This window comes from Anabas testudineus, chromosome 17, assembly GCF_900324465.2.
Source record: "Anabas testudineus chromosome 17, fAnaTes1.2, whole genome shotgun sequence".
Taxonomy (NCBI): domain Eukaryota; kingdom Metazoa; phylum Chordata; class Actinopteri; order Anabantiformes; family Anabantidae; genus Anabas; species Anabas testudineus.
Window position 1 is genome coordinate 1493239 of NC_046626.1, and position 19856 is coordinate 1513094.

Sequence of the window (19856 nt, forward strand, 5' to 3'; positions counted from 1 at the left end):
GGAGAGAAAGAGAAATGTCACTCAGTGAACACAGCACACAAACACAGTGCTGTGCAGAAGTAGAAGCTCCTCTCCCGATCATTTTAGAAATAATAATTAATACTTTCTTAAGCCCCCTGGGGAAAGTCTTTGTGGACATGCAGCTTCATTTTAAGTGCCGGGAGTTCAATGCTTGTCCACGGACCCTTCAACATGTGGCCAGGAATCAAACCACCAACCCTGGAATTTGTAGTTGACTGATCCACAGTCACCCCAGTACAGTACAGTACAGTACAGTTTTTTTTATTGAATTATTCAAATTCATTTTTGTTATTTTAATGTGATGTCATTTCTAAAGAAACAACAGTTCATTCAAAATTTAAGAGAACGCAGTTCACAGGCGTAAATGATTCAGATCATCAAACTCATTTACTATCACAAGATAACGTGAGTAAATACAAAATGCAGTTTAAATGAGAATTGGATTTGTTATGGGAAAACCTGTCCAAACCTTTTTGGAAAGCTGAGTTACTAAGCCTAATTACTGCCAGACCTGTTTAATCAAGAAATCACTTAAATAGCAGCTTTCTTACAAAGTGCAGCATGCTAAAAGATTTCAAAAAGCAACACATCATGCCACGCTTTAAAGAAATTCAACACAGATGAGTAACAAATATCAGTCTGAAAAGGGTTACAAACTCATTTCTAAGGATTCTGAACTGCAGTGAACCACAGTGAGAGCCATTATCCACAAATGGAGAAAACATGGAACAACGGTAACCTAACCAGGAGTGACTAGCCTACAAAAATTAAAAGAACCCAGAACAACTTTCAAAGAGCTGCAGGCCTCACTGGTCTCACTTAAGCTCAGTGTTCATAATTCAACAATAAGAAAGAAACTGAGCAAAAATAACACCAAGGGGGAGTTCCCAGGCAAAAGCCACTGCTGACCAAAAAGAAGACAAAGGCTTGTCTCACATTCTCAAAAACATATCTTGATTATGCCCAAGATTTTATATTCTGTGGACTGATGAGACAAATGAAGAACCTTTTATAAGGTGTGTGTCAAGTTACATCTGGTGTAAAACTAACACAGCATTTCATAATAAGAATATCATACTAACAGTCAAACATGGTGGTGGTAGTGTGATGATCTGGGTGGTGCAACCAGCTTTTAGATTTATGGGGCAGTTACTTTACTTACTTACTACTTTAACGTTTGGATAGTTGTTCCCCTCAGTGAATGATATTGTCATTTACAGCACTGTATTTTGTATCTACTTGGGTTATATTTGTTTCATATTACAATTTGTTTAATGGTCTGAATCATTAAATGTGACAAATCAGTCAGTGAACACAGCACACACATAGCTCCCACAGCAAGTCAGCACTCACTCCATTTGCAGGGTTTCCAGTGCTGTCCAGTCTCAGAGAGCTGCTGTTCAGCTGAACCCAGAACACTGAGAGATTCCTCACCACAGTGGCACTGCCGTGTCAACGACAAGATGGAAAAAACAGGGACAGGGGATGATAAATGGTGTCACCAAGTATTATGACGTCTGATCTGGTCCAGTCATTTTGATCTGTTTCTGTGATTTTGTGGTGATACGGTCAAGATGGTTGTTCACATGCAGCACGTTTCATGGTGACAGAACAAATATGTATGAAAATGTTTGGTGTAAGATCACTAGATCTAGGTCATAGATGAGGAAACTGTGTAGTTGTGTGTTTTTGTTTCGTTTTCTACCTGAAGTAGATTTCTCCATATGTAGTACTGTAAGGTGCCTCCCAGGTCAACTGGATCTTCTTTTTCTTCAGTGTTGATGCCTGACTGACAGCTGAGTTCTGTGTACACAAACACACACACACACACACACACACACACACAAACACACACACATACCTCTTGTTGAGACACAGTTGGAGCATCATACACCAAAGTTATGCGCATACAAAGAGATGCCTGTGACAAAATATTTTCAAGAAAAAAGTGGGATTATTCTAGTCCAGGATCTGATTTGCACAAAGAACAACCATGAAAATGATACGTCAGTGAACACTGAAGTCACCACCACCTCTCAGATCAGAGAATGTGTAGATAAATACTGCATTCTCCAACACGAACATGTGTTGCAATCCTCATCACTCAGACTGTACCTTACCTCCATGTTATTACACTTCAGCACAGTGAACAGGGTCCTGTTAATGTTGGTGAACTTTCCAAGAGGCCACATCATATCTGGAAGGAGAAAAGTTCATTCCACACAGGTGACATGGCAACATTTGGATCCTTACAAACCAATAAATGATCCCCATGATGCATCTTAGCCTTAAGCAACAATCCCATGCACGTACCTTTCTAAAGAGCACAAAGAAACATTTTAACAGTCCAACATCAGACCAACTTTACCGTTTCCCTGTCTGCTCCTGGCCTGTAGCAGGAAACCCTCGAACACTGCGGAGCTGTTCGTTACTTCCACCGTCACTGCAAGCAGGCATGATAACACAAAAGAGCCACTTGATCAATCGATCAACTTGCTGCCAAGAAGCAGGCTGAGGAAGAGTAAAAATGACCTGAAAAGTAGGTAACTTAGGAGTAACTTAAAAAAAGCTTCTACCCTGGCTACACTGCAGAAAAGTAAACCATTAAAAATGCTCAGTGTATTTAATCGTGAACAGTACAAATACAACCAATCAAAGATTGAAACTGACGGCCATTACATACTTTTTGAAACATGTTGTTGGCATCAAATTCAAAACAAACATTCATTAATTAATCAAAAAAACACGTTCTTCATTTAACTTTTCAGCTTTTGAACTTTGAAAAGTGACATCAGGTAAAAGCACACCTACCTGTAATGACCTGACCTGGCCTGTAGGTGTCACTAGAGGCAGACACATTGTATGGTGGGCTGCTGGTGGATGGGAGGAAGAGGTTGTGTTGTGGCATCATGCTGGCACAGGAGGCCTCCACCTGGCCGTTGGGGTAACACACAGACTCCTCTACGTAGCACAAACACATCGCTGCAAGCAGCAGCACTGTGGCTTTAACAGGCATCTGGACGAGGACAGGACAAAGAGTGAGATGATGCAGTAGTTTGACACGGAAAAATGATCCCAATAATCCTGACATGAATCAAATTCATAGGATCAGAGTTTCCAGTCTGGTTCTGAAGGTGCACTCAGTTAAGCTTTAATCTACAATGGAAATAATTCAAAGGTCTCTAGGCTCTGCTGTTATTCTATACTTTTCCTATTGTCAACTCATTCTTTAAAAAGTCCCAAACCAACAACGTGTTTTTCCGTCTCCTGTTACTCAAAAGGTGTGATGCTCTCAGCCTCACACTCACTGATGTTATTCTAGGTTTGTCTAGAAACTTTTGGTGCTCTGGTCATTATAATCAACAGGATGGGAAATGAGGGGTCCAAAAAAAACACATTGTGTGCTTGTGTTTATGGAGGTTCATGTCAGCCAAGATAAAAAATCATCAAATGCTGTCTTGAAGTACACTTTTAGCTTTGGGCTTCTCCAGTTTAATTTACATTGTCCTACTCCCCAGTTCACGGTATAAGTGACAACTAGTCATTAAATGTTTTTTCTAGTACAGTGCAGTCACCTCCGTCCTAACATATTTTAGAATTCCAGTGATCTGACACAAACGGTGCCCTGCTTAATGTTGTTGAACCTATTGACATGTATGTAGCATGTCCTGAGCGGACTGTGGAGAATACTCTTACGTTGCATAGTTTGTTTCAGATTCACGTTAAGGGGAAATGAGCTTATCATTAATGAACTTCGGTAGAAGTTTGAATATTTGGACCTTTACTGATAGTTGAGGCCTAGAACCAGTTGGTTTTAGGTTTATTGACAGTTTTGACGATGGAAAAAGGAGAAAAAGCCAGTTAGCCTGTGCCAATACCAATTAAATGAAGTTCCTGCCCACAGTTAGCTAATTCAGGTCTACATCCCCTCCCGTCCACTGCACTCAACCAGGGAACGTTGTCTGGTGGTACCAGGACCACACAGTCGACACCAAGGAAAACTGTTCAGCTCAGTGATCCCATGATGGTGGAATGAGCTGCAGAACTCTGCACGCTCAGTCACCTCACTTTAATATTTAAAACACTGCTGAAAACAGAACTCTTCATCATCTTCCTTTGCACTTAATAAAAATAAAATAAAATTTCTACTCTTTCGTTCTCACATCTCTTGAAACAGAAACACTTTTTTAACAGCACTTTGCTTTGATGTTGTTTCTTCTTGACTTAGATTTTGTTTGTTTGCCTTGTTCTTCACTTGTAAGTCGCTTTGGATAAAAGCGTCTAAATGTAAATGTAAATGTAAATTATCACACTAAACTGAATTCAGAACATGATCTCAAGTTTGACTTTTCCAGCACGTAATGTGTACTGACCACAGCAGCAGAAATTACAGCCTCCAACACTCTAAAACAGTCAGAACCAGATGTCTTGGTTTTGGTTTCCTACTCTTTCTATATTTCCAAGTTACAATTAACAATAATTAGTGCCTTGATATGGCTCAGCTACTCTCACTGCAAATGTCTGAACATTGGTTGTGATGCCATTAATCAAGATGGAAGGACTCACCTGGTCTCTGAGGGACTTTCCTGCAGACAAGCACAAAGACATGTCAGGGATCTTTTCTAGTTAACAAAATCACAACTTGTTTCTGAATATTGTCAGATGATGTAAATGAAATGAGATGAATCACCTGCTGTTCTTCCTGCTGGCTGTTCGTAAAAGAGCCACAGTGGTTTGTGGAGACCAGTTCCCACGAGTTGCTTTGTGTGCATTCATGTGTGTTATTGGGTTTCACTAAAGGTGTTATCCAATTGGGATTCAATCTCTTGTAACCATGGCAATGTCAAACGAAACGGCTGATGGGTGGGTATTCGAAACGACACAATGCTCATTTATTAGAAACAGAGGAAACAGGTCGTGTTTCAGTCAAAACAGCACGTATCTTCATGTCCCTTTATGTCTGCTCTACGTAGTTCCCATACGTAGCCCAGCTTGAATTACCATGGTTAAGCTGGCAAGCATTGAAATTTAAGCTTTTCGCTTCTACTTTGGTCATTTGCTTGGCTTCCATGTCTTTTCCTATTCTCCTGAAGCTCGTTGTGTGAGGAGTAGCACTGAAGAGGTCAGACACAGGTGCTTGTCAAAACAGACAATGTTTTATTTCTTATGTGAGATACAGTACACGAAACAACAGCAGCTCTGTGGGCGATGTAACAACAGGTAAACAACAGTGTGGGAGAGGCCAGCAGTGACGGCTTTACAGTGTATTCTCACAGGTGTTGGAACACTACAGAACCACATTCCTGCTCCTCAGCTGTTTCTGGGTGGTTCTGTGTTTGTGCTATTCTTCTATTTTCTATTCTTATAGAACTTATAGAACTATAGTACCTTTGACCCATTTAGAGTCCTTGTACAGCAAACCTCTCTGAAGGAACACTGTAATAACAGGGTCACTGTCATTAAAAAGAACATTTCAACAATTAGCTGTCGAACGTGAGCAGGAGCCAACAGTTGACCCTCCAACAACTCTTTCAAGCTGTAGCTTGATACTCTCTCAAAGCTAATTAAAGCTACTTGGATTTTTGACATACTAGTGTGACTGTGAGTATGTATGTTGCTGGCTGCGTCCAGTCAGGCACTCAGCAGTTGACCAAGAAATAGCTGTAATGCATCATTATTTCTATTTCTATATCCATCCATCCATCCATCCATTAGCTTAGCTGCTTCTCCTATTAATGCTCATTGGAGTGCTGGAGCCTATTCCAGCTGTCACTGGGCAAGAAGCAGGGTTCACCGTAAACAGGCAGCCAGCCTATGACAGGCCTTTAGGTTTTGTATGCATCAAAATATTAGGGGGGTTTGAAGATCGGTTCCATTTGACTTTTGTAGATATGGCAGCAGTTTCCCCTACCTCCAGTCTTTGTACTAAGCTGTGGTACGATATCCAGCAGAGCACATCTACTCTAGACAACTAGGAATTAAACAGATATTGATGTCTCTTGTGACTGAGCAAAAAAATCTTTCATGTAACCTAAGATCTGCATATTGTTCGTGAGCTTAAACTGGGCTTTAGTTACGTCTCTCTGAACCTGCACAGCAGAGTGTGTAATGGGCAGTTGAGCTGCTTGAAGAGGGGCCACTGCACACATTTGCCAAATCTCAACAAAGTAAATGTTATTGATGTAGTATATAAAAGTATAAAGAAATTGCAACATGCCCAGAGAAGCATCTTTCAGTCCTTGTTTATTGTCACTGAGGGAGTGTCCTTTGTGGATGAGTTAATGTATGTGCACCTTAATATGACCACTACTACTAGTTTTTTTTCAGTGTTACACCTTAAATACATTTAAAACACATTTAGGTTTAGGTGATGGTCAGTTGCCAGTACCACAGTTACCTGTCCTGATGTTGTAGTAGTCTTGATCTAAGTGGTAACTTACTACATCCAAGTTAATTTCGACTGACGTGTACTTTTCTGAACGTGGATTAGCAGAGAAAAAAAAGCACCGTTACATATCAGCACCAGACCAAACTGAGTATTTAGAGAGCATCAGGACGGGACTGGACCATGGATGAGAGAGCTGGTCTCATCTGTCCTTGTCTGTTGTCACAGTAACGACAAAGCTGCTGTAGGACTTTGATGTGATTTGCATTTACCCTCTTTAGTGGAATACACACATTACACTCAAAGGATAGATTATAGCCATGTATTATACAGAACACAAACTTCTCATGGGGTGCATCTTGGAATGACTGATACAGGGATAGGTGGATAAGAGTCTTTAGGGGTTCTAACCCTCAAAAGGGTGACTACTATAGTGAGGAGGATAGAAATAAAGACCAGAGGAACAATGATGATCAAAAGACAGGTTTGCTGCAAACACAGCCTATTGGACACCTAGTGTATCCTAAAGTTTGTCTTCACATTCTCTTGGGAGGAGGTGGTCGAGGATTTAGGTTTAGTAGCATGCTGGCAGGGCTTCCATCAGATGGGGAAGCTCAGTAGAGTGTGTCTGTTTGAAGTTTTCAGTACTTTAGTTGCTTAAAAATGACTTGACTGAGTCTTTGAGGAATCAGTAGTGATCTTATGATTCCCTAAATATCTGTTTAGTTTTAGGAGCAATTCTAGGTGTGAGGAAACAAGAATAAAGAGGTAACATTAACAGGTATGAGGCAGTGACAACATACTAACCTTTGACATCAGTGATAATGTAGGAGTACTAAAGTAAATATTGATGTCCTAAGGCCTCACATTGCTAGCAGCAGGTGTTTGTGTAGCACCAGTTAGAATGTAGTGACAATGAATATTGGTACCGGTGGTTTGAGCTGAGGGTTTAAGGTGGGACATTACAGTTATGATTACTTCAGGGTTTTTGGTGCACTACAGGACTGGCAGCAAGCCTTTCTGTAGTACCAATGGGAGCACAGCTTAACCTTTAAGACCAGGGCACAGTTAGCTGTTGGCTTGTCTTGGCAGGAGTTGTCTACAGATGCTGGTGGGGAAAGAAAAAAAACGTAAACTTAGAAAAAGGCACGTGTGAAATGCTGTATTATTTTCTTTCTTATCCACTTAATTCAATAGGACACTACAGAAACATTGTCTCACAGTGAAACATTTAGAGGTTAATTTATTCTGCACAAGTGAAAGTGTTCTGACATGCTGCATCAGCTGATGCAAATGCTCACGGTGCTTTGTTTTTCTACCTGGTGTTGGACATGTCTGGATTTCACAGCTCTGTCTGGCTTTTGGTTTGAGGGCAGAGTTGCAGCTGTGGCCCCTGATTACCAGCTCCTCCCCCTGGTAACACTTAACTTCTCGAACCTGGACACCAGTCCCACAGGTCTTACTGCACTGTGAGGAAAGGATTCAAGATTCAAAAACCTTTACTAATCCCGGAAGGAACCACCACCAGAAAGATCCACACCAACACAAACACAAAATAACATCGATGCTAAAAACTCAACATATACACAGAATATCTGAGAAGAGTTTGGACAGAAACTTCCTTTTAGCAGTTTAGCAATTTGTTCACCCTGTTAGTGTCTGCCACCTTCATGTTGCTGCAGACCACAGCATACAAGATGACACTGGCCTGAGCCTCCTCAGAAAATACATCCAGCTCGGAGCCTATTTGTCCAAATACACTCCAAAGTACTTGTACTCAGATACGACCTACAGAAGAGGCCTATAGAGAGGAGTGATGGGACTCCATGGACCCTGGGACATCGCGTCTTATTCACAGGGACTAAGCACAACTTTTTCCACCCAAGAGGAACTTTCTCCAGGTTTAAAATGTGTTGGAGAACACCACATAGCTTGATAGCACAGGCTTTCAACACCCTTGGGTTGACTCAATTTGGCCCTGCAGCCTTTTTGGGGTGAAGCCTGCTCAGCTCTCTCCTCACCTGATCCTTGCTGCCTTCCTGTCACCTGACCTGAATGCCTTCTTTTTCTCATTCTGAATGTCTGTGATGTCCCAGGGCTTGTTGTTGGGAAAGCAGCAAGTAGTTTTTATAGGTACATGGGAGTCCACACAGAAATTCATGTAATCAGTGATGCAGTCTGTCAAGCTTGTAGATTTTTATCTACTGTACATGCTGTATCACTGATGCTTAGATACACAGGCGCTCAGTTTAAATACAGGTGAATGCATCAAAAACAGTAAACAATAATGGTTGGCTAAGTAATCTGTTTAGCATCACACTGGAGGAAAAATGGTTACACACTGGCTGGTACATCAGTTAATAGCCATGCAGAGAGGCTGTTACCTGGGACCAGGATGTGGTGAACCATTTTGAGCAGGGTCTCTGGAAGCAGGAGGAGCTGATGTCTGGTTTCTTGCTTTGGTCACAGCTACTATCTGGAAACTCTTTGAACACACCACCTTCAAGCCCAGCACACACCACCTGACGGTGCTGCACACCGCGGCCACATGTAGTATTACACTGAAACAATAAAGTGATTAGAAAAACGATAACTGTAGATCAATAATTTGCGTTTTTTAAAGAGATACGCACTATCAAACTGCTCTCAGGTTCCTGAAAGGTAATGACTGGTTCTTTAAATATGTACCTGTTGCCATTCCTGTTCCACCCAGTGGGGGGCACAGTCTCTGTCACCACAAGGATAAATGGCCAGTGGGCGCAGCGATTGGTCACACTGCTCCTCTGACATCAATACGCCACCTGATGATCGACACGTCACCGCACGCAACATCCTTCCATATCCACACATACCTGAGCACTGGCACATAAATATTTTCACTGAACTGTGCACTGAAGCTGGAACTTATTGCGTTATCATTCACTATTAAAGCTGTGTGTGTTGTTAAAACTTACAGGTCCCCAGTCAGAAACTGTCCATCTCCTGTCACAGGGCGGGCCTTCACATTCCTGACTTTCTATTGGCTGAGAGGACTTGTTACATAGCCTCATTTCCATGGAGCACCGGACCTCCCGAGTCTGAACGCCGCGAGAGCCACATCGCGCTGAACACTGACATGCAGAGTGACATGCACAAACACACACACATTACTCATAACAACTGCAAAAAGATTTGTTTATTGTATTTAAGTTAACTATTAACTATTATCTGTTGCTAATACAAACTACAACAACTACTACTACTAGTACTACTACTACTACTACCATTATCACCAACAACTAGAAATATTGGAACAAGTTCCTACTAGCGATATCAAAAGAACTATTTACAGATATGGATAAAAAACCACACCACATAAGTCATGATCTGCTTCCTTTCATATGTTTTACAGCCGTCTGTTATATTGTGTCCCTGACTGCTGTTCTATTCTCGGTGTGCATGTTAACGTTGTCCTGTACAGTGGGAAAACCATTATGTTTTGTTGATTTCCCTGGAATAAACATATTCACACTGGTGGGTTTTGCTTTTTTACAGGACAATGTTTGTTTTGTTTATACACACACACACACTAAGAAGTCAATGGCAGCTCACAGCATGCCCTGCAACAGCACCCATATGCAAACTCTAGACACAGGTTTGCCAGCTAGACGTTTTGGATATAAAGACAACAGCTACACCTGAACAGAAGCACATTGCATTCACCAAAGAAAAAAACTGGCTACAATGACTGCATAAAACTATGCATAACAAAGCCAGCTTTGATACCTTTCAAATATTAATTTGTATCCATTAAACACCCCATACTGATTTAGCTGCTCCTGAAGGAAGAATGCCATTTTGATCAGGTCACAGATTATATGCAAAATAATACCAGAAAAACAATAAGCTAATGCAGAGTTTGTAGGCCTATCCCATTAAAACTTGTCTAATCCAATTAAAATGATTATTTATGCATGTGTGGACCTGGTTAAGCAGCACTATTTACTCATACCTTTTGTGATCTGCCAGTGAGCTGCTTAATTTACTGTTTAGCTCACTTATTGAGCCATGGAGAAGGGGCCAATGGTGCATTTACTGACAGCAATTGACAGACTTGCACCTTTTGTGACTGGCTAGTTCTGTGGGCAGTGTTAATATACTATTAATAATAATAATAACATCCACATTACCCCATGAGATATCTGACCAGAGTCCCAATCCAGGAAAGACATAAGCAGATTAAATAACGCAAAGTCAGCACCATTGTCTGCCCTGTCCTCTTGGAGAGAAACTTTTACCTCATAGTTAAGAGATCTGGATGTTATAATTCTGATTTATAGTATCTCAGAATTATGAGACTCGCCATTTTTTCTTCCTTTGGTGAATCAAAGTTTTCGAAGGTACTATGTCACTTTTTAATTCTAGGTGTCATTGTGGCCTTTCTCACTTCTAAGGCACCATTTTAAAGTGCTGTATGAAAACTATACTCTTGTTGGATTCATATTATGTTAATTAATCTTATATTAGAAGACTGGTTTGAAAAGAGCTCAGCTGGGCACACCTGACGATACAGTAGGACCATTTGTGGACCAATCGCCTGTTAGATAAAGGAGGTCATGTATGTAGTTAGTGTATAGTTGCTTTAATGATTTCACTTCAATTGAAAAAATATATATCTTAAGAAAATCAAGGTGGTACCAATGAAAATTCCAGTCATCAACATCACATGGAACATCAACAGACAAATGGCACTATGGCTTGTTACATTACCTCTGACCACTCAGACACCTCCCACTGTGGTCCACAGCTTTGGCCATGGCAGACCTTTCTAATTGCTGGTTTGTGCAGGTCATGCAACAGACACAGTGAATCGTAGACAGAGGAGTCGAGACCTGGTGACAGCATCTTCCAGCAGCGCACAGTGCGGTACTGAACACCCTCACCGCAGGTTCGAGAGCAGTCACTCCAGCCACTGGTCTCCCATCTGCAAAGTGAGGAAATCCATTATTGATTTGTGTTAAATGAAATGTTGAAATTCTGGCGCAGAATCAGCAGTTAACATGTGCAGCTAATCTACAGTACACAGTAAGGTCCATTTGGACAATGACAGGGTTTTTAAGAGTTTGCCTATATATACCACCACGATGGATTTGAAATAAAAACCATCATGACATGTACAGTGGCCAGAAAAACTTTGTGAACCTTTTGGAATTTCATGGTTTTCTGCATTAATTTGTCATAAAATGTGCTCTGATCTTCATCTAACTCACAACAATAGAAAAATACAGTCTGCTTAAAATAATAGTACACAAACATTACAGTGAGGGAAAAAATTATTTGAACCCCAGCTGATTTTGTAAGTTTGCCCACTAACAAAGAAATGATCAGTCTATAATTTCAATGGTAGGTGTATTTGAACAGTGAGACACAACAATGACAAAAAAAATCCAGAAAAATGCGTTTCAAAAAGAGTTATAAATTAATTTGCATTTCCACGAAGGAAAGAAGTATTTGATCCCTTCGAAAAACGTGCTTTAGTACTTGGTGGCAAAACCTTTGTTGGCAATCACAGAGGTCAGCCGTTTCTTGTAGTTGGCCACAAGGTTTGCACACATCTCAGGGGGGATTTTGGCCCACTCCTCTTTGCAGATCCTCTCCAATGTTTGGCAACTCGAACCTTCAGCTCCCTCCACAGATTTTCTATGGGATTAAGGTCTGGAGACTGACTAGGCCACTCCATGACCTTAATATGCTTCTTCTTGAGCCAGTGATTTGTTGCCTTAGCCGTGTGTTTTGGATCATTGTCATGCTGGAGTACCCAACCACGACCCTTTTCAATGCCCTGACTGAGGGAAGGAGGTTCTCACCCAACATTTGACGGTACATGGCCCATCCATCCTCCCTTTGATGCGGTGCAATTGTCCTGTCCCCTTGGCAGAAAAACACCCCCAAAGCATAATGTTTCCACCTCCATATTTGACAGTGGGGATGGTGTTTTTGGAGTCATAGGCAGCCTTCCTCCTCCTCCAAACACAGCGAGTTGAGTTGATGCCAAAGAGCTCGATTTTGGTCTTATCTGACCACAACACTTTCACCCAGTCTTCCTCTGAATCAGTCAGATGTTCAGTGGCAAACTTCAAACGGGCCTGTAGATGGGCTTTCTTGAGCAGGGGGACCTTGCGGGCACAGCAGGATTTCAGTCCTTCACGGCGTAGTGTGTTACCAACTGTTTTTTGGTGACTATGGTCCCAGCTGCCTTGAGATCATTGACAAGTTCCTCCCGAGTGGTTCTTGGCTGATTCCTCACCGTTCTCATTATCATTGAAACTCCACGAGGTGAGATCTTGCATGGAGCTCCAGACCAAGGGAGATTGGCAGTTAATTTATGTTTCTTCCATTTGTGAATAATTGCACCAACTGTTGTCACCTTCTCACCCAGCTGCTTGGCGATGGTCTTGTAGCCCATTCCAGCCTTGTGTAGGTCCACAATCTTGTCCCTGACATCCTTGGAAAGCTCTTTGGTCTTGGCCATGGTGAAGAGTTTGGAATCTGGATTGATTGATTGCTTCTGTGGACAGGTCTCTTTTATACAGGTAACAAGCTGAGAGGGCTGCCAATGTCAGCTCGTTACCTGTATAAGATCCACCTGGGAGCTAGAGAGCTTGCTGACGGATAGGGGATCAAATACTTATTTCCTTCATGGAAATGCAAATTAATTTATAACTCTTTTTGAAACGCATTTTTCTGGATTTTTTTTGTCATTGTTGTGTCTCACTGTTCAAATAAACCTACCATTGAAATTATAGCCTGATCATTTCTTTGTTAGTGGGCAAACTTACAAAATCAGCTGGGGTTCAAATAATTTTTTCCCTCACTGTATATGTTTTCATGTTTTTATTGAACATAACATGTAAACATTCACAGTGCAGGGTTGAAAAAGTATGTGAACCCCTAGCCTAATGACTTCTCCAAGAGCTAATTGGAGCCAGGAGTGAGCCAACCTTGAGTCCAATCTGTGTGATGATATTGGATGTGTTGCTGAAAGCTGTCCTGCCCTTTAAAAACACACACCAGTTTTGGGTTTACTGGTTTCAAGAAGCACTGCCTGATGAGAACCATGCCTCGCAGAAAAAAGCTCTCAGAAGACCTACGATCAGGAATTGTTGACTTGCATGAAGCTGGAAAGGGTTACAAAAGTATCTCCAAAAGCCTTGATGTTCATGTGTCCACAGTAAGACAGACTGTCTACAAATGGAGGAAGTTCAGCACTGTTGCTGCTAACATTTTTGTTGACACATCTACAATGAGGAAAACATCAAACATGAATGGAGTACATGGGAGGACACCACAGAGGAAGCCATTGCTGTCCAAAGAAAATATTGCAGCATGTTTGAAGTTTGCAAAAGAGCACCTGGATGTTCCACAGCACAACTGGCAAAATATTCTGTGGACAGATGAAACCAAAATTGAGTTGTTTGGAAAAAACACACAACACTATATGTGGAGAAAAAAAGGCACAGCACACCAACATGAAAACCTCATCCCCACTGTAAAACATGGTGGAGGGAGCATCATGGTTTGGGCTGCTTTACTGCCTCAGGGCCTGGATGTATTGTTGTCATTGATGGAAAAATGAATTCCAGAGTTTATCAAGACATTTTGCAGGAAACATAAGACCATCTGTCGGCCAACTGAAGCTCCACAGAGGATGGGTGATGCAACAGGACAATTCAACAAAAGATTAGTTTCAACAGAACAAAATACACCTTCTGGAGTGGCCCAGTCAGAGTTCTGACCTCAACCCTGATTAAAATGCTGTGGCATGACCTTAAGAGAGCCATTCACACCAGACATCCCAAGAATATTGCTACACTGAAACAGTTTTGTGAAGAGGAGTGGTCCAAAATTACTCCAGATCGTTGTGCAGGTCTGATCTGCAACTACAGGAAATGTTAGGTTGAGGTTATTGCTGCCAAAGGAGGGTCAACCAGTTATTAAGTCCAAGTTCACACACTTTTTCCACCCTGCACTGTGAATGTTTACATGTTAGGTTCAATAAAAACATGAAAACATATAATGTTTGTGTACTATTATTTTAAGCAGACTGTGTTTTTGTTTTGTTGTGAGTTAGATGAAGATCAGAGCACATTTTATGACAAATTAATGTAGAAAACTATGAAATTCCAAAAGGTTCACAAAGTTTTTCTTGCAACTGTACACTTTCAGCTTTATTCCAAGAGGTTTTACAAAAATACTGCATTTACAATTGAGGATTTAAAGGCATTTTAAGCTGAGTAGTTTTAATTTCAGGGACTCAAAAATATTTGAGAAAGTGACATAATTGTAAATCTTACCATAATTTGCAATACTCTAAAAAAAGTAAAGTCTTTTGCAGTCAATCACTGCCTGAAATCTGAAGCCCATAGATATAGACATCCTTTGAGATGCTTTGCCAGGCCTTCACTGCAGCCTCCTTCAGTTGCTGCTTGTTTGCGGGTCTATATGCCTCCAGTCTTTTGTAACTGAAACCTGCTCTAATGGATTGAGTTTAGGCAACTGACTTGGTCATTGTAGATTATTCCATTTTCATTGCCTTCAAAAGGTCTAGCAGTTTCGTTCAGTGTGTTTTGTATTATTATCCATCTACACTATGAAGTGGTGTCCTATCTGTTTTGTAGCATTTGGGTGAATGTAAGCAGAAAGTACAGTTCTAAACCCCCCGAATTCATTTGTCAGCAGTCACATTATCGATAAAAATGAGTGAGCCCGTTCCAATGCAATGAACGAATCAAAGACTATCAACAATTTAAATCAACACAACTAATGTTTCAAGAAGGTCTTCCCACTTAACCATCACTTCTTTGCCATATGAAATAAAATGTATTAGTCAGTTACAGTTAAATTAGACAGGGCAGTACCTTGGAGGACATTCCTTTCCAGTGCAAAACTCATGTGTGGGCTCTGGTCTGGTCAGAGAGTCACAGTAACTGTCATCGACTTCAGTCCCATCGTACCGTACACACAGGGCATAGCTAGTGGTGATACCTTGTAATACACACACACACACACACACACACACACACACACACACACAGTGTTAACAGAATGCACACAGACTGCAGACATTTACAGTAGTACATCAGCAGCATACAAACTATGCTCAACATTTGAAGGAATTGGTGTTGTGGCTATACCATGTTAACAGAACAATTCAATTCAATTCAATTAAAAACTTTATTCAGCAAAAAACACAGCAGCAATGACTGTAGCACCGAAAAAGATACAACAACAACAACAGTCAGCAATTAGTAGGAAGTGTACAGGCCCTTGCTTTGAATGACTTCAGCACACCTGAGGCCACAGGACATCACTAGTCTGTCACACTTCTCTGGAGTGATTTTGGACCACTCTTCCGGTCTCTTCCACACTTCTGTGACTGTAGCGGGTTTCTTGGCTATGTTTTCAGTTTCATAGAACTGCTTTACCTGTTTGACTGTGTGACAGAGGGCATTGTCCTGAGTGATAATTGTTGGCTGATTGGGTGATGAATGCAGGGAAGGAACTGCATGATGTTGAAGAAGGTTCTGATAAACATTTACATTCACTCTGCATTGTAGCTTTCTAGGAGGCCCAACTCCTGCTGGAGAAAACATTCCTCAAACCATGACACTTCCTCCTCCTCCACCTTTCACTGATGTCTTTACAAACTTTGGGTTCAGTCTTTCCCCATTTTGACAATGAACCATCAGACCAAATAAATTACACTTGCTTTTATCACTAAAGTGAACTTTGGACCAATTCTACTTTGTTCACACAACATGCTACTCATCAAAAGTTAGTCTAGCCTTTTGATTCTTTTTGCTAATGAGAGGTTTGGTCACTGCAGAGTGGGCTTTCAGTCCAAATGCTCTGAAAAGTCGAGACACTGCTTGACAAGACAGATCCTTAACCTGCTTAGCACTGAACTAGCGAGCAATTCCACGTGCAGCGGTGAACCGACATCCTCTGTATCATCCTGTCCTCTCTTGCACTTGCCTTTCGTGGCTGTGTTTTTTGTGTGACATTGTAAAGATGCAATTACAGATTTGAAACGACCAACTTCTCTTGCTTTGGCTGATAGGGTCATCCCTTTGGTCTTCATCTTGACAACCTGCTGCAGGAGGGTTTTAGTCACTTTAAAACAGCTCACCATCTTGAAAAGTCAGTGAAAACTGGAAGGTTTGGCTGCCAATTAAGGAAATTAGCACCAGGTGCTAAATTAATACTAACAACTGGGAGGTATCTGAAAGTCTCTAAGGCTTTTTTTATTACTACTAAAATATGCTTAAAATACTGCTCTTTTGCTGCTGTTTAGATAATATCAAATTGGACTAAGTAGTGACCTTGATATTTAGGTAATTGTAGGTTGTTCTCTAATTTTGTTCTCCAGTGTGTGTCTGTACAAATGTTCAGTTATTCGGGTCATGGTTATTCCAAAAATTGCTGTTCAGTGAAAACTGGACTTGGTTTAAAGCTCTGGAAGACTCCCATGCAGAAGGCTTCATCAGATGGATGAAAGATGAACTGTCATCAAAGACTTAAAGCACAGTTGCAGCAATTTTTGGGATACAATGTAAGTATGCTGTAGTTCTTTGTGAGTATTAGAAAAAGATGAACATGGACAGCAACAACAACAAATACAGAAGATACTACAAGGATAAGACAACATCCTATTGTCATTCTTGAATATGATAATGCATATAAATTATTTTAATTATCATCTTGCTTGAACATAAGCAACCATTACAAATGGATGGAGAAAAAATCTTTGAAAAGCTAAAAGCTTAGAAATGTAGATGTGATAAATGTAGGTATTATTTGGGGCGTCTTGTACATGTGTGTTTACCTGTTGTACAAGTTGAGCTGCATGGAGCATAAGCAGAAACCTTCCAGCGATACATGTCTGCCTGACTAATATCTGCATCTAGACCCACATCAAAGTCATTACTACAGAGAGAGAGAGAGAGAGAGAGAAAGAGAGAAAAGGAAATATTTTGAAATCTGATCTTTTCCAGCTTATTTTATAAAACAACAAAATATTATATAAATATTATATATTTATACAATTTATATTTTTCACAGCTGATCCTTCATACCTCTCTGTGTTGGCTGCCTGGACTGCAGACACCTGCTGCAGCTGTACCAAGATGGCAGTGTGTGTGTCTGATTCTTGTTTTGTATGTTTAACAAAGTGGGGGTCAGTGACTGTGAGCAAGTCTGAGTGTATTTCTGTGTTTGTGGAAGACAATGTTTCCACATGTGCTTCTGCTGGTAAATGATGATCAATGATTGTGTGTTTAAAAGTGTGTGTGTTTGACTCTGTGAGGGAATGTGTGCTTGAGTCTGTCTGGTTGTGGTGTAGGTCCTCCAACAGCAGAAAGGGTGGCTCTTTAGGTAGGACAGCAGACTGAACACTTTGACCACCTATGAATGGACATAAACATTTTTAGAATATCTTCATATGTGGTATATTTATTGATTTAATGACAGGATAGAGTCAAACTGCACATACTTCACAAATAAAACCTGATTGTGCATGTTATCCCAGCACCATTTGACAATTTCCTATAGCTCTTGCTATAAGTACTTGGCTTGCTCATTATTTTGCAGAAGCAGCCATGGCTGTACTGAACACCAGGTCTGATTCAGGGGCTTTAAAAAGAATAGTCATCTGTGGTTTGAAATATTTGTAAAATACACTACTTCATAATACTATAAAATCAATACCATGTTTATGAGAGTCAATTTAGTACCACAAAATAAAAGTGTATTGATATTTTCTCAGACCCCACAACTTGGCTCAACATGATATTGCAATATCCAAAAACAAAGAACAAGTGCCTCAATCTCAAAATATTACAGGATTTAAAAACAAAAACATGTTGATGTATTATTTACCAAGACATTTAAAGATTAAGCTAGAAAAGAATTTTGTATATATTGAATTTGTGCTTTCTACCTGGAAATGAGAGCAATAAGTTGTTGTCACTGGCAGTGGATGGCTCATCAATTGAGTTGGAGGAACTCCCTTTACAAAGTGAACATCAAAAAAGGGACGAGACAAACAGATACATGATGTCAAATCATGTAAACTTACTTTAGTTGTAATGTAATAATACTTTGAGGTATGGAAGTGCCAACAAAAATGTTTGAGGTCATTTATTATTATGTAATTATCACTACATAATTTGCACTGTCAAACATACTGTAAATGTTTCGCTGAGCACATACTGTTTCTTGGCCACAGCTCTTTAAAAACATCATCTGATAAATCACTATCAGCTCTCAAATATTTATATCTAAAATTAATTATTAGCTATAGTGTGCAGGCAGTTTTTATGTTTAAAGTAGTAGTGCCAAGTAATCAAGATATCCTCTGGAAGTTTTGAGCAGATAGACAGTTGAAAAACTGGCAATGACATACTTAGTTGCTGTCCATATCATATAATTAGTTAAACAAAATATAAAGCATACATCAAAATGGAGTACAGAGGTACTAAGGGTTAACTTTTTTACATAAAATCAAATACAGTGCACTTGAATTTAAGTTAAATATTGTGTACTCAATTTTGTTGTATACTTGTCATTGATTGTCAATTAGCAATTTAATAGACAATTTAAAGCATCAACATCCACAGAAACATATTATAATTTTAAGTACTATGAGGGGTCAGACAAATCTCTGACTCACGGTATCCAGGTGGTGCTGGAGGTCCTTGCTCTTCCACATCGTTGTGGCTGAACACATGGCTGGTGACATCCGCAGGTCGGTAGACCAATATAGCTGCTGGGGGTGGAGGGCTGGGTGTCCGTATTTCCCACACCACCTCCTCCTCCATTTCTACCTGCAGCTGTACTGTATCTAATTGGTCATCACCTCCCACCTGGGTTTTGTAGTGATGAACAGATGTTGCACTTCCTCTGCTGTGATTTGTCAGCTGAACATGCTCCCCCCTCATATTCACCTTTTCATAGGTGTTGAAGGTGTTGTTGTAGTTAAGCTGGGATTGAGCAGGGTCTGTGGTCATGCCTTCTGCAGAAGTGATGTCATAAGACTTCAGTGGGATGGTGTACTCATAGGTGATGTGGGGGAGTTTTCCATTCAAGTTGTAATACTACATACACAAAGGCAAAAGTAATTAACCACGAGTAAACTTGAAGTAAAAAAAGGAAATACATGTACAGTAAGATACAAAATCTTAGACCCTGTGATTTTGCTGTATTACCATAACATTGAGGCCCTGCAGTGTTGGACCCTGAGCCATGATATACTCCAGCCCATCAGAAAACACACTGTTTGGACGTCGGTATTTAAACACCGTTCCCGCAACACGAAAGTTTTGAGGATTGTCAAACACAGTGTTTCCGTTGAAGAAGAAATGACCAGCTTCATCTGACAGGGCTACACAGGAGGGGAAACATTAAGGGGTGG

The 19856-nt window shown here is 40.6% G+C and overlaps 1 protein-coding gene across 3 annotated transcripts in view; it reads right to left on the minus strand.

Annotated features, from left to right (window-relative positions):
- Window positions 1-5230: 5230 nt before the first annotated feature.
- Window positions 5231-19856, minus strand: part of LOC113171439 (ADAMTS-like protein 2) — a 28203-nt gene continuing 13577 nt past the window's right edge. The window contains exons 9-21 of one of the 3 annotated variants that reach the window (XM_026373786.1): window positions 19651-19826; window positions 19390-19539; window positions 19116-19308; window positions 18384-18452; window positions 17521-17848; window positions 17271-17371; window positions 15304-15430; window positions 11156-11369; window positions 9361-9516; window positions 9095-9265; window positions 8791-8967; window positions 7726-7873; window positions 5231-7514 (exon numbers count right to left, since the gene is read on the minus strand). In XM_026373786.1, coding sequence (XP_026229571.1) covers window positions 7381-7514; window positions 7726-7873; window positions 8791-8967; window positions 9095-9265; window positions 9361-9516; window positions 11156-11369; window positions 15304-15430; window positions 17271-17371; window positions 17521-17848; window positions 18384-18452; window positions 19116-19308; window positions 19390-19539; window positions 19651-19826 — 2144 coding nt within the window. In that variant the 3' untranslated portion in view covers window positions 5231-7380. Of the gene's footprint in view, window positions 7515-7725; window positions 7874-8790; window positions 8968-9094; window positions 9266-9360; window positions 9517-11155; window positions 11370-15303; window positions 15431-17270; window positions 17372-17520; window positions 17849-18383; window positions 18453-19115; window positions 19540-19650; window positions 19827-19856 lie in introns of all 3 variants that reach the window. The other 2 variants (XM_026373784.1, XM_026373785.1) reach the window with 2 other exon arrangements.